General features: G+C 44.5%; 1 protein-coding gene across 5 annotated transcripts in view; it reads left to right on the top strand.

Moving 5' to 3' along the window:
• Arhgap35 (Rho GTPase activating protein 35) overlaps positions 1-24,607 on the top strand; it is a 116,849-nt gene that overhangs the window by 79,047 nt on the left and 13,195 nt on the right. For all 5 annotated transcript variants that reach the window (NM_001271132.1, XM_008758919.3, XM_039110038.2 and 2 more), the window contains 2 exons: positions 22,490-22,567; positions 23,728-23,859. In NM_001271132.1, coding sequence (NP_001258061.1) covers positions 22,490-22,567; positions 23,728-23,859 — 210 coding nt within the window. The remainder of the gene's footprint in view (positions 1-22,489; positions 22,568-23,727; positions 23,860-24,607) is intronic.

Raw genomic sequence — 24,607 nt, 5'->3', positions numbered from 1 at the left:
TGCCCTGGACTCGACAGAGTAGGATTTCATTCATTGATTCTGACAGACATGGTCTTGCTATTAATATAGAACGCAGGCTGTCTTCTGACCATGGGTGGGTACAGCAGCAAGACTTTTCAATCCTCCTTCCACAAACTCTCTTCTAAGTGCTGAGATTACATACAGACTTGTCTCACTGTGTTCAGCCTCAGCATAATTTTTCTATGTATGCTGTGTACAGCATGCATATGCACTGTTACACCCATATGACGGTTAGAGAACAGATTTCACGTGTCTACTCTCACCTACTGCATTGAAGTAGGGACTCTGTTTCTATAGCTGTGCTCTGTACTCTAGGCTGGGAAGACTGGGAGGTACCAAGGCATTCTGCACATCCCATCTCAAAGTAGCTGTGGACTTAGAGACACATGTTGCAGTATCTGGCTGTTTTACATGGGTCTCATGGCATTGAACTCGGTCATCAGGCTTGCACAGCAAGCGCTTTTACCTGCTAAGCCGTTTCCCAGCCCCTGAACACAGTTGATTCCAAGCTGCCCCTCCATAGGGATGGGCGCTTAGTGGTGGGCTTAGGCACTAACATTTAGTTGGCCCTGTTTGGAAAACATTAAAATGGGCATAGGCCAAATAAGAATGTGATAATACTTTAATGACAAGAATGGTTGGAATATTGACTGTTTTAAAAGCATCTTTCTATCTCACATTTACATTTCAGCAGACTTCTTGATGGCAGTCCTGTATCTCCTAATATGACCAGTACTGTTTTATACTTCCTGTTTTAGGGGCAGGGGGCACTGATTCTTTAGAGTAATCTTTGAAGGAAAGGACTATAAGTTGTTGGTTTTTTCTAAACAAAATTTAAATTGCTGTATGAATGCTGTGCGATCTCCCCTCCCTCCCTTTGTGGTACTGGGCACAAAGCACAAACCTGTGCTGGCTAAGCTGTAATACCACAGTTCTCCATGCCAAGTCCATGCCTTTTCTTCTGAAATACGTGAAGGAAAAAGCAAGCCTGGCACACAGCTCTTAAGCGTCATATAACTGGAAAGGTGCTAATGTGGAGCAGCTAGGTGGAGGCATCCATTCCACACATGGTCAGGCTCTACACAAGTACCACAACATACATGTAGGACCTCCGAAGAAGTCGGTTCTCTTCTTCAGTTGTGTAGGTCCCAGGGATGGAATTCGAGTCATCAAGTTTGGCAAACACCTTTATCTGCTGAGATCTCATTAACTCAAATATATGCAACATTCATTGTCTTGAGGGTGTTTTTGGTTTGTTTCTGAGGCAAGATGATTTCACTAGGGTGTCAAGACTAGGCTTAAACCTGTGGACTTAAGGATCCTCCTACCAGAGCTGTAGGTGTTGGCACATGCCTTTAATCCTAGCAACTAGCAAGGCTTCTTGCCTTGGGAGGCAGAAGCAGGCAGAGCTCTGAGTTGGAAGCCAGCCTAGTCTGCAGAGTGAGTTCCAGGACAGCCAGGGTTACATACACAGAACACCTGTCTGGAAAAACAAAACAAAACAAGTCCTCCTACCTCATTTTCTCAAGTAACTGAAACTATAGGCACTTGTCACACCAATAGTACTCCTTTTTATCTTGGGGGGTGGGGGATGTGATTTGAATTATTAAAGTAATGGTTTAGAATATATGATGTGTTCATTCCAATAGGCTTTCTCTGTGACCATTGTGAATGGCGACAATATGATTATGGCCAGTGTCCGAGTACATCCAAGTTTAGCTCTGGATTTCTCAATCATTCTTTTGTTTCTGTGTGAGGATATAGTGAGTCTCTATCAAAGAGGACAGTGACTAGGGCACAGTTGGTAGTCCCTAGCCATTAGAAAACAGAAATGGGAGAGATTGTCTGTGTTCAAATGGCTGTGAAGGGGCTAGAGTCTAGTGGTAAAGCATGTACTCAAGGCTCTGGGTTGTATCCCCATTATCATAAAGACAGAACCCTGAGGAGGTGAGGGAGGGCACTGTTAATGGTCGTCTTTCTTGTCCTTAGCCTGTGTGTGCATTGGAGGTGTCTTCTCTACCTAGACTCCAAGAAAGGTGATATTGAAAAGATATTTTGTAAGTTATAAAACTTCACAACTTTTTTTTTGTCTGAGACCATGTCTTCCACCGCTTGGCTAGGACCTTATATGAGCGCTATCCTGATCTTTGCAACAGCCCTGAGAGGCTGACTTTTGACGTGGACATAAACCTTTACAGAGATTGAGCGTGAGGCTGTGGATGCCTCTCCATGACAGCACTTATCTGAGCAGCAAAAACAAGCAAAATTAGATAGAGGCCATTAGCAGCCTTCCTCTTCAGGTGAGGAGATAGGCTCTTTCTTCTAGAAGATTTATTTAATAAGTGGTCCTCACTTAAAGGTGACTTATGGACTGTGGTTTGAGCACATATCTTTGATCCCAGCTCTGGGGAGGCAGAGGCAGGTGGATCTCTGAGTTCAAGGCCATACAGGGGTAAACAGTGAAACCTTGTCTCAAAAAAACAAGTAACAGTGACCTATGCTTTGAGAACAGGGTATAGGGTGTGTATGTTTCTGAGTGGGCATGTGAATGAGTGTGCAACATACTTGTGAAGGCCAGAGGTAGATGCCAGGCATCTCCTTCAAACACTCTTGACTTTATCTTTTGAGAAAGGGTCTCTCATTGAACCAAAAGCTAGGCTGGCCTCCCAATAAGCACCAGGAACCCACTGGTCTCTGCCTTCCCTCCTTACCCCCATTGACAGGAATAACCCACATCCAGTTTCTGGGTGATGGGGACTTAAACTCAGGTTCTCATGGTTCTGTGAGGCAGATAATATACTGACTGAGGCACCTCGCCAGCCTTCATGACCTTAAATTGTAAGGAGAACAGTACACAGATTTTGTTGTCCTTGTTAAACAAGGTTGCTTTTTTGATTTTAAAAAGCAGGATCTCACTGTGTAGCCCTGACTGACCTAGAGCTCATTATCTAGAGCTCTGCCCTTGAACTCAGAGAGATCTGCCTGCCTCTGTTTTCCAGGTCTTAAGATTAAAAGCTTCTGGGCTGGATAGATGACTCAGTGGTTAAGAGCATTGCCTGCTCTTCCAGAGGTCCTGAGTTCAAATCCTAGCAACCACATGGTGGTTCACAGCCACCTGTAATAGGATCTGATGTACTCTTCTGGTGTGTATCTGAAGGCAGCTGCACAGTATACTCGTATACATTAAATAAATAAATAAATAAATAAATAAATAAATAAATAAATGCTTCTGCCATCACACCTACCTTTTTTTTAAAGATTTATTTTATTTATATGAGCATTCTGCATTCATGTATATCTATTCCCCTCATGTGTGCCTGATGCCCATGGAGGTCAGAAGAGGGTGTCAGATCCTTTAGAACTGGAGTTCTGTCTAAAAAAAATATTACTTAATTTATTATTTGTGGGTGTGGGTAGGTAGGTGTGGGTTGTGCCTGTGCTGGGAATCTAACCCCAGGTTCTCTGCTAGAGCCTGACTGCAGATCCCCCCGTCTGTCTGTCTGTCTGTCTGTCTGTCTGTCTGTCTCTCTCTCTCTCTCTATATATATATATATATATATATATATATATATACATATATATATATATATTAATCTTGTGATATATGTTAGTCTTAGTGCTGTTAGAATCCACAAAAGGGTGTTGGAACCCTGGACAAGGGCTGTGAGCCACCCATTGTGAATGCTGAGAGCAATATGCACTCTTTAACTGCTGGCCCATCTCTCCAGCCACCCATTTCGGAAATTTCTGCATATGCACATATTCTTGTTTTTGTTATTGTTTAAAAGAAACAAATTGAAATGACATGCATTTGGGTTGGGGATTTAGCTCAGTGGTAGAGCACTTGCCTAGCAAGTGCAAGGCCCTGGGTTCAGTCCCCAGCTCCGGAAAAAAAAAAGAAAGAAAGAAAGAATAGAAATGACATACATTTTATGACGAGTTTTGTGTGCTTTGCAGTTTTTGAGGCAATGTCTCATTAATATCTCAAGTTCTCCGTCTTCTGGTGTTAGGACTGTAGGCCTCTTCCTCTGAGCCCATCTTCTACAAGCCACGCCATCCTTCCCCCTACCTCCCTTCCTCTGCATATTCCTCCTTTGCGTGTCTCAGGTTATTTAATCAGCTGGCTGCCGAAAGGTGTGCGTTCGTCTCGTGTTATTACAGGTCACACTGCAGGCTTGCATCATTTGTCTTTCAATGAGGTGTCCTTCCCACCTTTCCTTTGCCTCCTAGGTAAGCCAGAGCATCCTATTAAGTTACTTTCCCCTACATTTTTTTTTTCCCCCCGGAGCTGGGGACCGAACCCAGGGCCTTGCGCTTCCTAGGTAAGCGCTCTACCACTGAGCTAAATCCCCAGCCCACTTTCCCCTACATTTACTTAAGTATATGTGAGTGTACTTTCACATGGGAAGTCAGAGGATAGCTTGCAAGAATCCATTTGCTCCTTCCACCATAAGGGTTTTGAGTTATCAGGTTTGGTGGCAAGTTTCTTTATCAACTGAGCTATCTCACTTTTGTTTTGATATGTATATGTGTAAATATGTGTATACATAGATTTTTAAAAGCCCAACATAGGGGGCTGGAGAGATGGCTCTGTGGTTTTAAAAGAACTGACTGCTCTTCTAGAGGTCCTTGAGTTCAATTCCCAACAACCACATGGTAGCTCACAACCATCTATAAATAAAGTAAATAAATCTTTAAAAAAGGAAAAACAAAAACCCAGCATAGACTAAGGCAGTGCTTCTCAGCCTGTGTGTTTGGAGTTGACCAACCCTTTCACAGGGGTCACATATTAGATACCCAGATATCAATTATTTATATTATAATTCATAACAGCAGCAACTTCCTACAGTTAGGAAGTAGCAATGAAATAATGTTATGTTTGGGGTCACCACAACATGAGGAACTGTATAAAGAGGAGTTGCAGGATTAGAAAGGTTGACAACCATTAGGCTAAGTGAAAGAAAGAACTCTCAAGTGTGGGAAGGGTCCTGAGGAAAGAATATGGTTTGTTTTTTTTTTTTTTTTTTACTTACATTAATTTAGTTGTATGTTGCAGTTTCCTCTCCAACCCGAATCGGCCCGTACAAAGAAAACGCAACTCAATTAATATGAAAACAATCTAGCGGCTAGATTGGGCAGACCCACCCTACACTGTCCTATTCCTAGCTCCCAAATCCCTCATCCCTTGCACTTTTTATTTGCCAGGTCTCCAGCTTCTCCTTCTCCTCACTTCTTTCCTTTCTCCTCCCCCTGACCCCTCCCCTTTCTGGCCCCTCCCCTCCTGACTCCTCCCCTCTCCTGACTCCTCCCCTCTCGCTCCCGACTCCTCCCTCTGCCCAAATCTCGAGCTCTTGCCTTTATTTACAAATTCAGAGAGAACTCCAAGGCAAACCACAACAGTTGTATGTATGGACACATATATATACCACAGTGTGTATGTGGAGGGATGAGGACAGAAACTTTTTGAGGATCCAGTCTCTACTTGTACTATGTGGGTCCCAGGGGTCAAACTCAAGTTACCAATTCATATAGCAGGCACCTTTATGCACTGAGCACTTTCATCAGTCCTGATACTCTACTTATTAAATGACATTGTGTATCCTACTGTATCACCATCAGGGGAGATTATTATGTTTTTAATTTTTAGTTTGTTTTGTAGAACCGTGACTATGGCAGAGACTCCCAGGTAACCCAAATAAACTGAGTATGCAGCAGTGGTTTCAAGCTCCCACTGACCCTCTGTGGTAGTGTAGTTGTGCTCAATGGAACAACCATTGTTAGAGAAGGAGGCTCTACCCAGTTGTGTTTGGTTCTGTTTCAACCAGTGTGACAGTCCCTTCAGAAAACAGAAATGAACATGTGCCAACATGTACCGGGTACAAACCGGAGCCACAGAGACTTGGAGGAGACAACAACCTTAGCTAGGCATGAGTGTACACATCTGTGATCCCAATACTCCAAGAGAACATTGTGACAAGTTCTGGTGTAGCTTCTCAAAATACAAAACATAAATCAAATATACTTCATTCTCCTTCGTATATACTTTTAGCTGTCATATATTACTTCTAGATAGCCTTCCAGTACATTTTTTAACAATTACTATATATAATGTTAAATCTCTACTTTTATTTTTTAATATTTGTGTATGGGTGTTTTGCATACATGTATATCTGTATACTATTTGTATTCCTGGTGCCCACAGTTGCCAGAGAGGGTATCAGGTCACCTGGAACTGGAATTACAGACCTTTGCAAGGTGCTAGGAATTGAATCTTAAGACCTCTAAAAACATCCAGCACACCCAATCCTTCAGCTATCTCACCAGCTTCTTTGAATATTAAAACTTGGTTCTATTTTGTTTATTGTGGTGTTGTGGGGGGTGTGTGTGTGTGTGTTTGTTTTGATACAGAGTCTCCATGAAACCCCTGGTTGGTCTGGAACTCACAGGGATCCAGCTGTGTCCACCTCCTGAATGGAGTTAGAGGCATGTACCACTTTTGGCACAAGTAGTAAATCTTTAATATTGAGTCTTTTCTAGCCCATGAGATCACTCGGCAGATAAAGACACTTGCTGCCAAGGCTGACTCCCATAGTTCCATCTTCAAGACCCACATGGTAAAAGGAGAGAGCCAACTCCACCACATATGTATCATGCCATGTACATGCGTGTCATGTGTGCACAAACTTGATAAAGGTTATAAAGTAAAATAAGTATTTTTTAAAATTTGCCTTATCTTACTGGTTTTACTTTCTTTCTATTTCAAAATCATAGCTCCTAAATTCTTATTTTAAAATGTGCTATAAAATTACTTTCAACTCAATTTCCATTCTCTTATTCCACCCCACGCTACCCCCCAGAATGTTTTGTATCTTCATGGTGTTTCATTCTTACAGTTTTAAATAGCAACTAAGAACCTGTTGTTCACTAGTTTCTATTTGGTGCTGGAGGATAAAAAATAATAGGGTGACCCATAACACCCTGAGGCAGTCAGTCCACCTAGGAAAACCTTAAGTCAAAAGTATGCTTGAATCTTCCTTTGAGATGGGTTCTCACATAACCCAGGCTGTCCTTGAGAATGACAGGCTCTGGAGAATGATCTTCTGCCACCATTTATATGGAGCCAAGGATTGGCCTTGGGGTCTCATGCATCTTAGGTGAATTCAGTACCAGCTGAACAGTGTCCCCAGACCTCCTATTACATCTTCAAGCAGCACTTTAATGTGTGTTTTCCATTTTTTCACAAAGCATCTATGCAATCTGGGACTTGGTTTGTTTAGTGTATTTTAAACATTACATGAAGGTATGTTCTTCCTTCTGATTTTTAATAGGGCCTTAGCTCTGCAGCCAGGTAGGCTGCAAACTCAAGGTCTCCCAACTTGGCCCCCTGAGTGCTGAGATTACAGGAAAACGCTAGCATCTCTCAGTGTGCTCTTGTTGTCTTTGTGCTATTTTCCTTGTCTCACGTGTTTTTAGTTATTATCTTACTTTTCTTTGTAAAGGTAATGAGTTTAACAGCAAGTTGAGTCCATCGGAAAATACATCTTATTGAGTTTAAACAAGGCATTTTCAATGCAGAGAATATCCTAAGGCTAGCCCTCAATAAAGAGGTGACTATTGAGAGCATTAGAGAGGAGCTGGTGTTGCATGTTTTACCCAGTGTCCAAGCAGCAGCAGACCTTCCATGGTAGGAATGTCAGGAAGAAAGTAGGCATGTGGTAGTGGAGGCTTGCCTGAGAGAGTCCCATTCTCTGCAGAGGGTGGGAACATCATGTAGGAGAGCAAGGTGGACTGGTACAAAGCAGGAGATGTACTGCTCTTATCCTTTGAAGGTCAGCCTGCAGCACCTGGGGTTGCTCAGGGCTTAGCAGACTCTTCCTTAGGTTGCTTGGACTCTAAGAAAGGTCATGCACCAGGATTCTGGGATTTGCACTCTTAAAGGTCTATTAAAGACTTCCTTGGGGGGCTGGAGAGATGGCTCAGCGGTTAAGAGCACCCGACTACTCTTCCAGAGGTCCTGAGTTCAATCCCCAGCAACCACATGGTGGCTCAAAACCATCTGTAAAGAGATCCAATGCCCTCTTCTGGTGTATCTGAAGACAGCTACAGTGTACTTATATATAATAAATGAATAAATCTTAAAAAAAAAAAAAGATTTCCTTGGGAAAGAGATTGTTTCTCTGTCTCTCTCTCCCTCCCTCCCTCCCTCTCTCTCTCTAAACACACACACACACACACACACACACACACACACACACACTTTCTCATCGTTATTTCTATTGAGAAGTCAGTGGAGCCTACCTATATCAACTTCCCTTGTCAGTGCTCTCCATCATCCTGGACAGAGGTGAAAACTGTGAGAATCTGGTGTTGTCCCACATCTAGCCTTGCCACTTGATGTTTTCTTCATTCACTCCAAACTTCAGGTCATGATCAGAACTGCTACTACCATTCCTCAAAAATTTTCCCTGGACGGGTTGGGGATTTAGCTCAGCGGTAGAGCGCTTGCCTAGCACGCGCAAGGCCCTGGGTTCGGTCCCCAGCTTCGGGGGAAAAAAAATTTTTTTTTCCCTGGAACCCTTCTCTGGCCTGTCCTCCAAGCCAGAGCCCAACTGAACCATCTGTCTGTGTGCCCTGTACCTTTCTCTACAAGTACTCTATGCACTAGCCCCTGATTGTTTGCTTCCTCAATAGACCCTAAGTTCCTCAGGAGAAGACATTGGGTCTTCACATTGTTTCTTTCAAGCCAAGTGCACAAGACTCTACTAAATGGTGAATGAATGAATAGTGTAAAACACTCAAAAGACCCCATCCCTCAAAAGCTCCATTTAGCCATGGAAATGTGTAATGGGTACACAGAAAAGGAGAGATGCATATAATACTAAGGTCCTAAACAAGCTTTCAGTATCTGGGTAGGAACAAATGTCCCATGTCTTTAGTATGGGGTTAAGAGATGGGTGCATGTGACTTGTAGCTGTAGCCAGCAGAATGAAAGGCAGGAGTCAGCCTAGAAAGACTGGTGGGAAAATTGATGTCCTGATGTAGAAGCTAACAACAGAAATTCCAGTACATCTAACCCACACTGAAAAAAAGAAAGCAACAAAATACTGTGGGGGCTCTTATTATTATTCATAATAGCCTGAGGGGTAGACACTCAGATAGCAAACCCATGCCTTGCCAACAGAAATACAGTAGCATCCATCTATACACTAGCCTGTCACTTAGCCACAGAGGGGATGGGATAGCTAAAATTCTTGAATGGTGCTACAGTCATTGAAGTAGACCAGTTACAAAGACTAGGATTTATGTTCCATTTACACCAAATATCCAAAACAGGCAACAGGAAATAGGGTAGCAGTGAAGGAGGCAGGAATTTGGAGTGTCAGCTCATGGGAACAGCTTCTTTATTATGGGCTGGCACAGGGTCGTAAAATTAATGGTTGATTTTTTTAGCTATACTAGGGGAGGAAAGGAAAACTCTTGAGTGGTAATCAACAGTTGTAAAATATCAGTAAATAGAGGATAAATAGATAACTTTCCCCTGGGATCGGTCAATTTTTCAGAGTCCACAGTAACTTGCTCTGATTTAAGGTGAATCCTTAAAGAAGAGGCCTCCTCAAGGTGTTGTTCACTTCTTGGAGCACCTGGAGGATGGGAAGAAGACAGCCTTGGTCTATGCTAGTTATTATTTTTTTTTTTTTATTGTGACCAAATACTTTTCAGAAACAGCTTAGGGTAGGAAGAGTAAAGTGAACAAGGAAACCAATTCACAGATACAATACAAGATGAGATCCTGGGCACTGACTGCTTGGGGGCCTCTGATTGGCTGGAGTTGTCCAGCACAAACTCCTTCCTTCATCCTTGGTGTTAGGTTTGTCCCCACACAGTGTTCCATTTGTGTTTCATACAAGTTTTGTTCCTCGTTCCATCTTTGATTGCTACAAGGTGTTGCTGCTGTGGTCCTTTCTTTGGAGTTTGCTTAAGCATTTGGTGTATGGAGGCCCCAGGGCAATGCAGAGCAAGATTAGGGGATGACAGACTTTCAGACCTCTGCCACCTTTCATTTGGAAGATGATGTTTTCAGTCATGTGTGTTGGGTGAATGTCTGGAGATCTGAACCTGAAAGTCACAGTGGAGATGTCATGCTGTATGCACTTACCACTTGTTTATATCCTTTATAGGGTGTTTCCCTTCCAGGGGCATGTCTGTATTAGTTACTTTTCTCATTGCTGCAACAAAAACAATTTAAGCAGGAGAGGGTTTATTTTGGCTCCCAGTTTGAAGGCATGGTGAAGAATGTCAGGTGGCTGCTTACATCGTGTCCAGTTGGCCTGCCTTTTCCATTTTTCTCTGACATGGTGCTATCCACATTGACAGTGATTCTTCTCAACCTCAGTTAAGCCTGTCTGGAAACATCTTCACAGATGTACCCTGAGACCCGTCTTCTAGGTAATAGTAAACCAGTCAAGCTGGCAAAGAAAGTGAACAGTCATACTGTCTGTCCAAAGTGTTTCCGACATACCCACCAAAGATCCTTCCTTCAAAGGTGAAAGGGCATAGTGTTATAGACGAGATCAGGAAAGCCTTCAGAGGAGAGGCCCCCACACGGTGACTGAGCCTGTGAATTGTAGTTTGCTCTTCACAGCTCTGAGAGGCCTAGTGGAGTCCAATCACCTGATGTGGGCCCTGAGTTGCTACAGCCAGCCTCTGGCGGTGCTGAGTCCCATCCCTACAGCTCCATCCTTCTAAACATATAGTCAGTGACCAAGTATTCTGACAACAAGCATGGGTAATGGGGACCAGTAGCTATTTGAGCAGAGTACCAAATCCACCCTTGGCTTTGCATCCCACAGCTCATCTCTATATAAAAGAATCAAAACAAGTATCTGTACCTCTCATCTGTCAGTGTTGGAGTCTGGGCTAGCTTCATTTTATCTCCCTCTCAGTAGCACACTTCTGCACTGGGTTTCATATGATCATGGGGAAATAGCTGACCAGTATTAGGGAACACTTGAGAATGTGATGCACTATTCTGAAAAGACCAACCCAGTTTTTCCTGGAACTAATCTCCAAAAAATTCCACCAAGCTGTTAAATGGAAAATAGCTGCTAAGAGTTTGGACATGCAAATACTTTCAGCTCTATAACTAACCAAGCAAACTGCAGTGTCACCCTGATGGGGGACAGCAGGACAAAAGGCCAACTAATGCCTGAACTGACTTCTCCCAGCTGTTGGTGAACTCCCAGATTGCCCAATCCAGTTGTGAAAAGCACTTTATTTGGACCTAGCACACAACACAGAACAGTGTCTTTGGTGAACAAAGTGCCAGTGCAGCGTCTGCAGGCAACATGGCCAGAGTTGCTCTGAACAAGTTCCTCCACTCTTCGGGTGCCCATTTCCTTAAGGGTTGCATGAGACAAAAATAGCTCCTGTGGGTGTTCAAGAGACAACATAGCCAGGTGCTGATTTGGAGCTCACCTGCCAGGCTCTGGGTTTCCTAATTCTCACTCTGACTTCCTCCCATCCCTGGGAGCTGTGACTTCCACTGCTGTGGTAGGAAAACCAGATCCAGAAAGAGACTAGGCCTAGGACTCAAATCCAGAGTGATAATCTTCCTAGCATCCAAATGATTTGTATTATTCAGCCAGAAGAGACACATCAGATAGAGCCCTGGAGCCTTACAGGAAAGTGGAATTAGGCCAGATAGCATTGAAGTTTGTTCCCCGCATGCCAGCCCCTCTGTGCTTGAGGGCCTGCCTCCTGCAAGTGTCAGCACCACTATAACAGCATGACATCATCCACCATGCACTTCCAGTTCTGACTCTACCTCTCAGAGTTAGCAGGGAATTTCCAGAGCTTTTAGAAGTTGTATATCAGGCACCTGTTAGAGTACCCTGCCTAGTTCCACCTATTAGTTGGGCTTCTTCCAACCCCTGAGGGGACCCACAAGGAGGCTAGAGGCCATAACCTCATCTGAAAGGTGTACTGAGAGGAACCTGATCCTCATCAACATAGCCTTTTTCCTCATAGAGCTTTTTCCTTAAAGACTGGCTTCATAATACATTAGCTAATCTCCCATGAGCTGGACCTCAAAGCCACACTAATCCCTTTTTACAATGGAAAACAAAAATCCCAGAGTTCTTTGGACACTAGCTGCTCACAGCATCATTGGAGACCTTCCTTCTGTGCTGTGATTTACAGTCTTGGGCTAGACAGAGCTCGTTCTAACCCAGGAAGGCTCCATACTTCACTGGGTGTAACAGCTGTTTGGGAGAGCCTCAACATGAGCTGCTTGAAGCCTTTGGGCTTGTGCTGTGGAGTTGCTTCTCGTGGGCCTCCTTGCCTCCCCATGTACTATGGCCAGAGTAGGCGAGTGCAAGGCTGGACACAACCAACAGACCCACTGCAAGTGATCACCTCCCTTGTGCCCTTTCCATTGCTGTTAAGATACTAGAATATAAGGTACGTGGTTTCATAAGCTGTAGTTGGAGGGATCTGTGTGACTTAAATCACCTCCAGTTCTGAAGTGCTTTTTTTGTTCACCTTTGTGCCTTAACACCCTCCTGCTTCCTTGTAAGTGAAGCAAGCACAAGTCACGTGCATTCCAAAAAGGTGGTCTTCTTGCCAGCTCTTTCGTGATCCAGAGAAGTAGAATTCATTTAGCTCGTGACTTTGCCATGCTAAAGGACTTCCTTGGGACCAGGTGCCCTGCATGATCAGATCAGCGTGCCCTGGCATGCTGCCTAGAGAGCCCAGCAGCCAAAGAGAAGTCAGGCATGTTTCACCAAGTAACCCTGCCTCCCGTCTGAGACAGAAATATTCTGGGTGTCAGCCCAAGTCCCCAGCATAGTTCCAAAAGCAGGCCTGTTCTACCTAGTTGTCTTGGCTGCCCTGGCCCTCTGTGTTGGGGACACACGTGTCTTGTCCTGAGTGAGCAGATAAGGGATCTTTGGTCATGCAAGAAAAGCAGGATCATGGCAGCAGCGGCCTGGCTGCCTGTCCCCTTCTCTAGCCTAAGGCCTGGTCGTATCTGTTTGTCCTTCACTCTCCCCTCCATCTTACAATAGTGGATCACCACACTCCCGACTTCCCACTTGAGGTTTCCAGAAACTTAGGGGTTGGTGTCCTGCCAGTCCTGGTAGTAGTAGGGGGGTGGTGTTAGCAGGTGCTGCCACCCTACATTCCTGAGTGTGCCATTCTTAGAAGCAAGGCTTGATGCTGATGTTCTTGTAGACAGTACAGGCAAAACAGCCCCAACATGGAGTTCCTGTGGTTTCTCCACTTTTCAGATACAGATCTGAGGTGAGGCTATGGGCAATTGGGAGGGCCGGTAGGTCACTCAGCATCACTGACCAAACCAAGAAACCTTATCTTCAACAAGCCCTGGTCCACCCTTTAGAGCTAGTTATAAAAAATGTCTAGGGTTGGGGATTTAGCTCAGTGGTAGAGCGCTTGCCTAGCAAACGCAAGGCCCTGGGTTCGGTCCCCAGCTCCGAAAAATAGAAAAAAAAAAAAAAAGAAAAGAAAAGAAAAATGTCTAAGACCCACATAGGTTAGCGAGGAAGGGTGAGTGTATCCAAGAGGCCAAGAACTTGGGTAAGCTCCAAAAGCACTGCCTCTGCCACTTGTGGGATATCCCAGACACAAAGAAGAATGCACACTATGGGAACAGCTGGACGAAGGCATAGTCTCCCAGCAGTGAGCACCTACAGTGCTACATTAGGTTAATAGCTGCTCTAAACACAGGGCCAAACACAAACCACTCTGCTAGGATAGGGCCTGGACCTTCCATACCCACAGAATGGGATTCAGCACAGTAGCTCTTGCTTTTGGCTCAATCCTCACAACCCTGTTTGGTGGTGATGGCACTGCATAGCTGCACAGCTACACTCTGCAAAGTTGCAGCCATGGTAGACTGTGAGCATGTGTCCTGAAGGAAGAGCTGCTGTGGTGCCCAGATACATCATAGAGGATGTGTATGGGTTATGCCACACTTTTTTGCCTCTGGGAAGTCCACTGAATTGCTTGCTGTCCATCCTATCTGGGTAGAGTGGTTGGTTGGTTGGTTGGTTGGTTGGTTTTAAAGATTCATTTATTATATATGAATATACTGTAGCTGTCTTCAGACACACAGAAGAGGACATCAGATCCCATTACAGATGGTTCCTAGCCACCATGTGGGTGCTGGGAATTGAATTCAGGACCTCTCTGGAAAAGCAGTCAGTGCTCTTAACCTCTGAGCCATCTCTCCATCCCAGGGTAGAGTGTTTTAACATGCTAACAGCACCAGTTACTTTAAAAAAAAAAAAAAAAAGCTAAACTGCTGATTTTTTTAATATCTAAATATAGAAAGAAAAGCATAACAGCTCCAGGTTTGCCTTGGAGGAAGTATTGATTCATGCTAAAAAGAAAATCAGAAGAACAGAGAGGTGGTTATGCAGGAACATTGGTACAGCCTACGGGCCTTACAGAAGGACTTCTGGTCAAGAAGGCTGCCAGTGTGAGGAGAAAAGCTCATTTGGATATTAACATTTACTCAGAAAGCTGGGTTTGGTGGCACTCGCCCTTAATTACAGTACTCAGGAGGCAGAGGTATGTGGATCCCTGAGAGTTCTGTGCTAGCCAAGACTATGTAGAAAAAGAAGATGTCTCTGGGGGTGGGGAAAATGTCCAAGAGCCAATTCTCCTGCTCAGTTTTCAGGCTCCTGTGAGACATTGTGCCCCCAGCCTCTCCTGGGATCTGGTTGGTTGAAGAGTAAAAATGGAAGAATGAATGAATGAATGAATGAATGAATGAATGAATGAGAAGAAGAGTAAAAATGGGCCATTCCTAGCCTAACTAGTTTTGACCAATAGTAAAGGCTCTGCAATGTAACTTCCTGCCATATGCACACTTAGTAAGCTCATGATGTCACACTTGGCCGTAACCAAAAGGACAAAAAACAATAGTAAATTCCAAGCAGAGGAGGATCTTGCTTTTGTCTGTTTTGGAGGGTGAGCAGTGGTTGAGACAGGTCTCACTATGTAGATTACCATACCCAGTTTGTTTGCTCGATTTTTCTCTCCTTCCTTCCTTTTCTTTTCTTTTTTTTTAATCAATATCATATGTGACCGCGATTAAAAATTCAGTGGTACCTAAGGGCTTGTTTACATAGAAAAAGCAATTGTGGGTGACCAGAGAGATTGCCTACGTGATGGTTTGGAGTATGCATTCTTTTTCTAAAGGACCTAGTTTGTTTCCAGCACCCACATTGGTGGCTCAGACCTGTTCATAACTCCAGCTCCAGGAGATCCAACACTTGGTCTCAGGTCATCTACCCTTATTTGCATGCACACAATTTAATTTTATTTTAGAGCAGTTACAACATTCCTGGACAACATTTCTTCCTAAAAGCATCTTTTTGTTTTGAGTGTATTACATGGGTTTTATTAATACTCATGAAATTTAGGTAGAAGAGAGACCTAACTTTGGATAGTAGAGAGGCCAATTTCTAGAGCCATTTTTGGGAATGTATCGTTTCTCGCCAAAGTAAACTATAGCATGCTGTAGCCTGTGTTCTGTATAAGCTCCATCCCCTGCTTTATTTTTTTATTTTATTTTTTTTAGGTATGTGAGTACACTGTAGCTGTCTTCAGACACACCAGCAGAGGGCATTGGATCTCTTTACAGATGGTTGTGAGCCACCATGTAGTTGCTGGGAATTGAACTCAGGACCTCAGGAAGAGCAGTCAGTGCTCTTAACCACTGAGCCATCTCTCCAGCCCTCTCCCCTGCCCTTTGATGCTGGCTTCATTTAAAAAAAAAAAAAACTGGAGATTGTTAGTAAAATAACCAATTTAAATGGTAAAATCTAGCAGGGTTAAGGAAGATCGTGTCTGGAAGCTCTCCCTCCACCTTGCATGTGCTACTTTGTCAGTTAACTCCAGCATTGTCATCACTGCAGTGGAACTGGAGGCAGCCTGCCTTACGGAGCTACTGTGAAGGCCTCTGTACAGAAGCACAGCCAGCACTGTGCACCTGCGCCTCTTTCTGAGTGAGCGCTTGGCACACGGCTCATTATCGTGATTATTGTTGGGCGCTACCTCCCTGGGACAGATACTAATCTCAAACAGCATCCTATACAGATGGTTATCCACTAAGAAGGGAATGAAAAGTTCTGGACCATTCTTTAAATGACATCCGTGGGTATTAATAGTTATTTTATACATTGAGAGAGCATTTGCCATCCTGTAATTTCCAGTCTCAGTCATGCTCTGCTCCCTAGAGCCATTGGAACAAAATGATTCTAGATAGCACTTGTTCAGATGTTTGAAATAGTCATGTTGACTACTTTCTTTTTTCTTTTTTCTGTGTGTGTGTGTGTGTGTGTGTGTGTGTGTGTGTGTACATGCAGAGACCAGAGGTTAATAATAATCAGGCATCTTTCTCTCATTGGCTGTTCTTACTTTTTAAGACCAGATTTCACTGAATCTGGAACTTGCTCTTTTAGCTAGATTGGTTACTTAGCCAGTCCCTAAGATCTACCTCTCTACAGCCCCCAGAGAAGATATTTGAAACCAGAAGGGGCCATTTTCAAAATGGAAGGCTTGCTGGTTGAAGTGTGCTTCAATAAGAATACTTAGAGTATCCTGGTCTCCACCCATTTGCCAGCCACTGGTCACTTTTAGCCAGCACGATAGGCACAGTCAGCTCTTGGTGCTGTTTGTTTTTAATTGATTTTAAGTGGTAGTTGTAATAAATTGTGCTTGCTAGGCTAATGATACCTTTCCTAAATTATGCCATGGTGTTGGATACAACAGCAACAGGATTGCTATTTTAAAATGAGGTTTGGTAAAGCAAACAGGCAGGCCGCTTACAGGAAATGCTGAGCTGATGATTAATTGATGTTCTGGAGCTGGCCTCTTGTTCTCAGATGTGCTGTTCCCGTGATGACCCTGTAGTGAGGCTGCAGCCCACACCCTACTTTATTTCCAGATAGCCAACATGTAGTTTCTTTTCTGCCCTCTTGTGCAGAGGGTAGTGATGGCTAGCTCTCAAGCTGGCTGTTGGCTTTTGTACAGTATCAGGAGTAGCCAGGGCTACAGAGAAACCTTGAACCGAAGTTTGATTCTGAGCACTCACATCCTGTGGCTCACAATCACCTGAAACTCCTACCTTCAGGTCCCTCTGGCCTGTGAGGGCAACGTACTTACATGCACAGCATATACACAGACATGCAAATTTTTATTTAGTTTTTTGTTTTGTGACAGGGTTGCTATGTAGCCCCAGCTGGGCTCACTGTACAGATCAGGCTAGCCTCAAACTCACAAAAATCCACCTGCCTCTGCCATCCAGTAGTTGGGATTAAACATATGTGTCCCCAACCTGGTTCATATACATCATTTAAATTTTAAATTAAGGTTTTGGTGTTGTTTTGGGGGGGAGGGGATGCGGGGTATGGCTAGGTGGGTTTATTTTTTTTAAGACAGAGTTTCTTTGTGTATCCCTAACTGTCTCTAGAACTTGCTCTGTAGATAGAGCTGGCCTTAAATGGAGAGATCTGCCTGCCTCTGCTTCCCAAGTATGTACTGGAATTAAAGGTGTGCGCCACTACCACCCAGCAAATTTAAGTTTGGGGTTTTGCTTTATTTAAAGAAAAACAAAACAGACCATCCATTTTTCTGAGGAGACTACACCTGGACCCAAGTTGTACATGAACTTAGAGCAGCATTAAGTCCAATGTGGTAGCTGCCAGGGAAGAGCTGTGCCACCAAACACCCAGACTACCCTACCCACTGTCCATGTGGAGGACTAAACATACACCATCCTGCTCCATTGATTGGCAGGTGAATGGGGTGTGGGGTAGATAGACACTGGGATCCCAGCAGGCAGAGGATAGCATGGCCAGAGGCATGATGGCTCCTCTACAACCAGATGCTGCTGTTGAGTTTGGTGCTACTTAATTCTGTGGGGTCAAAGGTCTATGGGCATTTAGTTTTTTAGAAGGGGAACTGGTGACTTCTGATACATGTTTGTCAGAGTCCATCTGCTAGTCCAGGACCCTGGAACACATAGGTCAAGGGATCTTATTCACCCGATGGCCTCTCCAGAGGCAGCAGTCACAGTGCTGACCAGGTTGAAATGCCTGGCTCTCAGAAGCCCGTTGCCTGGGATGTGCATGTTTCTCCTCCCCAAGCCCTCCCCGTCGCAGCCATACTGCATCCTCAGTACCTTTCTGCTAACCAGCATTGCTTAAGACCATGGCTTTCAGAAGGGACGTTGTTTCTTTGACCACAGAACCCATCTCAGTTTTCACAGTGAGGTTGCAGTGCTAGATTAGATGTGTACTCATGAGGCAGTGGACTTCTTTCCTTGGCAGCTGGAAAATGGACTCTAGAGTGAGCTCCCAGGAAAGCCTTTTCACATGTAAAGACAAATTATCCTGAGGTTTTGTTTGTTTTGTTTTAATATTTACTTTTTATATGTGTAAGTGTTTTGGCCTGCATGTGTATACGTGCCTAATGCTAAAGGAAGAGGGCATCAGATTCCCCTAGAACAGAGTTAGTGACAGTCACCATGTGGAAACTGGGAGCCAAACCTGAGTCCTATATAAAAGCAGCAAATGTTCTTAACTGCTTAGCCATTGCTCCAGCTATGACATTATGTTTTTGTGATTTGATTTTTTTTTTTTTTTAATGATTAGTCTTGAAAAAAATGCTTATGGTTAATTTTGTTGTTGTTTGGTTTGGGTTTGGGTTTCAGACAGGGTCTTTTTTTTTTTTTTTTTTTTTTTTTTTCCGGAGCTGGGGACCGAACCCAGGGCCTTGCGGTTGCTAGGCAAGCGCTCTACCTCTGAGCCAAATCCCCAACCCCTCAGACAGGGTCTTAACTGTGGAGCCCTAACTGACCTGGAACTCATTGTGTAGAACAGCTTGGCCTCAAACTTACAGAGATCCACCTGTCTTCTGCTTCTTGAGTGTTGGGATTAAAGGTATATCCACAGTGCCCAGCAATTTTTTTTTTTAATTTTTAATTAGCATGCTTGAGAAAAAGCAATAAAGAGGGGCTGAAGGATGGCTCAGCAATTACCACTGAGTTCAATTTTTCAGCACTTTGCATCAACACACATGCAAGTAAAACATCAATGCACATAAAATAAAAAACCATTTTTAAAAAAAGTAATAAAGAGCCAGGCCTGTGGTGCATGCCTTTATTCCCAGCACTCAGGAGTCAAAGGTAAGGCAAGTATCTGTGAGTTGAAAACGAACCAAGACTACATAGCAATACCTTGTCTCAAAACAAAGAAATAATTTTGATAAAATAAGAAGTCGTGCTAGTGGGCTGAAGAGATGGTTCAGCAGTTAAGAGCACCCGATTACTCTTTCAGAGGGCCTGAGTTCAATTCCCAGCAACCACATGGTGGCTCACAACCATCTGTAAAGAGATGCCCTCTTCTGTCTGTCTGAAGACAGCTACAGTGCACTTATATATAATAAATGAATAAATCTTTAAGAAAAAAAAAAGTCGGGCTAGTGTAGTACTAAGATAACTAGAATTCTGTTTTATTGTGTTGTGTTTTTTGAGATAGGATTTCTGTGTAGCCGTGACTATTCTGTAACTTACTGTGTAGACCAGGCTGGCCTTAAAACTGAAGAGATCTGCTTGCCTCTGCTTCCCAAGTGAGTGCTGGAATTAAAGGTGTGCATATGCCTGATGGCTAATCCTGAGGGCTGGGATTAAAGGCGTATGCCACCACCTCCTGGCAGCAATTGGATTTCTTGAGCCCAGGAATTCAAGGGCAACCTGGCAATAAGGCAAGACAACATCCCACCCCACCCCAAAAAAGGTAATTTACATTCTATCCATTCAGTGTTCCATTCTTGATTCACGTCTTTACTTTAAAAAAACTCACACCGTGTTCAGAATCCTTTTCTGGTCTTTTTTTTTTTTTTTCCCGGAGCTGGGGACCGAACCCAGGGCCTTGCGGTTGCTAGGCAAGCGCTCTACCACTGAGCTAAATCCCCAACCCCCATGTTCAGAATCCTTGATGTCCTGCAAATGGCAGTAGAGCCTTTCCTTATGATCCTTACAGCTGGACCCCAAACAGGTGGCACCAACCTTGGCTCTCAGGTGAAACAGTACACCTACAAAGAGTAGTGACATCTGCATCATAAATCTGAAGAGGACCTGGGAGAAGCTCTGGTGTCAGCATCATCTCTAAGAGCACTGGCCTCTTTGCTCCTAGGGCCTTGATTTACTGGATCTAAGCAGCCTTCAGGAAGCTTCATTTTCTGGTAGTTACAGATCCCAGGACTGACTACCAACCCCTACTGAGATGTCTGCCGTCTGCCTGCCATTGCTCTCTGTGACACAAATTTTCCTCTGTGCTGTGTGGACATTGCCATTCTATGCAACAACAAGGGAGCTCACTCAGTGAATCTGATGATGTTGCTAGCCCAGGAAGTTCTGCACATGTGTGGCACCATCTCCCATGAGCATCCATGGGAGATCATGCCTGATCTCTCCCTCTGCAGAGATCCTGAAGAAAAAAAGAAAAACAAACATAGCTGAAAAAGCTATGACCAGGGAGAACTGTCAGAGCGAATGGAGCACACTGGTTCCTCAGCTCATTGCTGCTCAGAGGTGGCACGATGATCTGATGCTGTAGAGGGGCCTCTGTACCTGTCTAATAGTTCCAGCCATTGAGGACTGGTCTGCTGCTCCTATGGCCCAGGCCAGTGAAGGGTTAGAGCTACTAGGGAGCCGTTCTGCAAACACTTGAGCAAAAGAAGGGAAGATACGTGGGAAATAAATATTTTCTTTAAAAAAGGTAATGGGGGGAGGAAAACAAACAGTATTTAATATTCAAAGACCTTTTAAGTACAAAGTGAGAAGCACCGCCAAGGGAAATCAGCAGCATTAGTGAGAAATAGACCTAAGCTGGGGTCTGGGGTGTTTCGTGGTGGAGCACTTGCTGGGCAGATTCCTTCCTAGCACTGCTGGAACACAAAAAGCTACTTAGAGCTTTCTACCGGTGAAAGATTGGGAGAACCTAGACGAGGATAAAACTGTTTCTGGAATCATTGTGTATGCTGGGATCTTTAGAAACATGGTGTGTGATGTTCTTGATTTGTGCTTTGGTTTTTATATTGCTAAAGATCAAACCAAGGCAGGTGGCCTACCACTGAAACTGCACTGAGAGTTCAGTCCTAAGAGCTGTGTTATAAAAACATGAGCACACTGAATTATAGAGGAAAGTGTCATGGGATGCTCCGTATGTGAAAGAAGAGACTGTGTCAATTCTTCATCTATTTGGGGTCAAAAAAAAGCTTATTGAATGTCCAGCAAGGGAACAGCTGAGGTGGGACACACTGGGCCTTTCTTTCTGCTATCTGTGCCTCTGGTACTGGAATGGAGATCCTGCTCGTAGCCGGCAAGTGCTCTAGCACTGAACCACATTTCTAGCCCTTTATCTTCCTTTTACTTTTTGTGAGTGCTTGGTTTTTATTTTGTTGCTGGTAGAGGTGTCACTTCTTCCCTGGGTTCCAGAGATTAAGCTGAGGCTATCAGCCTTGCCAGTGCCTTTGTCTGCTGAGCTGTCTCACCAAGCTCTTTTTTGGCCTTCTGAGACATGGTTGCTCTCTGTCACTCTTGTAAAACGTGGCACTCATATGTTGCCAGGACTGGGCTTGTTTTGACACCTGCTTCCTACCTTCTAGAATTACAGGTGTGTACCACTGGCTTTTTGTTTTTATTTTTAATAGGAAAACACTCAGGTGGGAGAAAGAGGTCAGAGGGCCTGAGATCAGGTAGCTCACAACTCCCTGTAACTCAGCTTCAAAGCATCTATTGCCTTCTTCTGTATACTGCAGCCACTGCACTCCTGTGGTGTACACACATAGACAAAGGTAAAGACTGGGGAGATGACTCAGCAGTTAAGAGCTTTTCCAGAGGACCCAGGTCAGTTTTCCAGCACTGTTGTCAGGCCTTCATTGGCACCAGGCATATAAGTGTGGTGGACAGACATACACTCAGGTAAAACTCTCATCGCGTGATGTTTTTTACTATAATACTTAAGACTGTACATTAACATGTGAGTAATATTGACAGGGTATAGTAAGGCATGCCTCCAATTCTAGCACTCCAGAAACGGGAGCACACAATCTCCGACTTTGAGGCCTGCCTGGTCCACATATCACATCTAGCAAGTGCTAAACCAAATGCAGTAGAGACTGGAAGATCAGGTGTTCAAGGCCAGACTGAACTACATAAGATCTTATCTTTAGAGTAAAGGAAGGTTGGGCCCAGTCCTGTGATATTTTTAAGTAAAAAGAGAAAGAGCTGAAGCATCAAACAAGAAAGTACTGTTAGTCCTGCTCTTCCCCTCATGGTGAGACCTTGTAGACTCTGCAGACAGTCCCTGTCCCCATGCACAAACCCTATCTGCTCTCCAGCTCTGGTTCATAGGACCTGTTTATTCTTTTTCCACAGGACTAAGCACAGAAGGCATCTACCGGGTCAGCGGAAACAAGTCAGAAATGGAAAGTTTGCAAAGACAGTTTGATCAAGGTAAGTATGGCACAGTCTGGCCATGTCACTGGTCCCGAGCAGATACTGTGGCTGGATCATCAGCAGGGCGTGAGTGCCTTCACCCTGTAAACCTGAGCTGAGCCCAGAGGTATTGGCTCCCATTGCTGTCCACAGCTACCACTATAAGTTTCCCTGACCCTGCCTCACTTCTCTGGAAGGGCCTTGCCTCCCTGGCCTGGGACCAGGGTGGTAGCATTTGAATTAATGAGCAGGTCAGAAATATCTACATCTCAAGTAAACCTGTAGAAGAGAAAGTGGGGGAACATTTCATGGTACCTGAGGCACTGAGCTGCAGCTCCCACTTCCAAGCTGAACTCGTGGGCGGCCCTGCTCCTATGAGCATTAGTCTATGAGAGGCTCCAAGGCTCTTAATGTGAAAAATGCCCACAATGAAATCTAAGCCAGGCCATCAGTGCCAGGGCAGAACAGTGAAGTACTCTTAGCTATCAGCAACCAGAGAGTAGGGAAGCAGAGGGAACAGGGGCCAACTTCTGGAGCAACCAGCTCATCTGCTGTCATGGGCCAACTGACAGTGACATCTTGTAATCATGTACCACTGTTCCAACATCAAGAATATGTCCTGGTAAAACACATTTCGTTGTGCACATGTCAGATAATACACTTATGCTAAGCCACGATGGAGTTTTATCTTAGAGGTGTATAACTGTAAGAATCCAAACAGCTGTAATCCAGAGAGGAAAACTTCATGCCCATCTGTAGACAAGTCTACAGAATCAATCATGCAGTGAGACCTAGAGAGAGGCAGAAAAAGAGAGGAAGGAAGAAGGCTCAATGGAGCGGTGGGCTGGGGAGAAAGAGGGATTCTTCTTCTCTCCATCAGAATCTAGATGAGGGTATGACTGTATGGCTGGCAGGAAGGGAAATAAGGAAAAAGCTGAAGCTCGTCAGAACCAAGTTGGATGGCAGGTGGCCTAGGAGACCATGGTCCCCAGTCACTCTTCTCCTCCCCACAGGCCAGAAGTGACCTGTCAGGCCATGTCTGTGAACCAGCTCCTCAGCACTCCTATGCTAATCCCAAGCCCCCGCCCTGGGCTACATCTATAAGCCTTTTCTGGGAGCTTTCTGTGGTTTCTGCTAACTTAGATGGGTCTGGCCTCACTTTGTTGGCTTTCTTTCAGATCACAATCTGGACCTGGCAGAGAAAGACTTCACTGTGAACACTGTGGCAGGGGCCATGAAGAGTTTTTTCTCGGAGCTACCAGACCCCCTGGTACCATACAGCATGCAGATTGACTTGGTGGAAGCTCACAGTAAGTACTGACAGCCTGAGAGAGGCTCCAGGTAGCCCTGCCCTTTTTACAGAGGCACTTCTCTGAGTGTTCCACCAGGGCAACTTGTAGGTCTCTAAGTCTAGCCTCTAACTTGGGGGTGAGGGGTGATCCCTGTCTCTCTTCTATGACTGGCCTCCCCATATCTCCGCTGAGCTTACTCCTTGAGGTGAAGCTGGAACTTCTTTTTTTTTTTTTTTTTTTTTCCGGTTCTTTTTTTTCGGAGCTGGGGACTGAACCCAGGGCCTTGCTCTTCCTAGGCAAGCGCTCTACCGCTGAGCTAAATCCCCAACCCGAAGCTGGAACTTCTAGTTCTGAAGCACATTGTCCTGGATCTTTTCTTCACCTCTCAGCTGCCTCGTTTAAGGCAGCAAGACTGTGACCTGAGGCCAAACAAACCATTAGAAAGTTACCTCTGGAACTGGAGAAATGGCTCAGTGGTTATAAGACTGCTTTTGCAGAGGACATAGCTGTCCAAAACTCCTGTTCCAAAGGTTCTAATATCCTCTTCTGACTTCTGAAGGTACCAGCCACATGTGTGATGTACAGACGTGAATGCAGGCAGAGTACACAAACTAAAATTAATATATCTAAAAACTTTTTTTGTTTGTTTCTTAAAGAATAAAATTACCTGTGTGCATGTGTGGGGAAGGAGGATGCCCGGTGGCTTTGGCCAGAAGATCACAGGCTCAAGGCTCTGTAGCACATAAGTACTCTGGGATCTTTTGTT

Source organism: Rattus norvegicus, chromosome 1 (genome assembly GCF_036323735.1).
Source record: "Rattus norvegicus strain BN/NHsdMcwi chromosome 1, GRCr8, whole genome shotgun sequence".
Classification (NCBI taxonomy): domain Eukaryota; kingdom Metazoa; phylum Chordata; class Mammalia; order Rodentia; family Muridae; genus Rattus; species Rattus norvegicus.
This window is presented reverse-complemented; position numbering and strand designations above follow the sequence as displayed.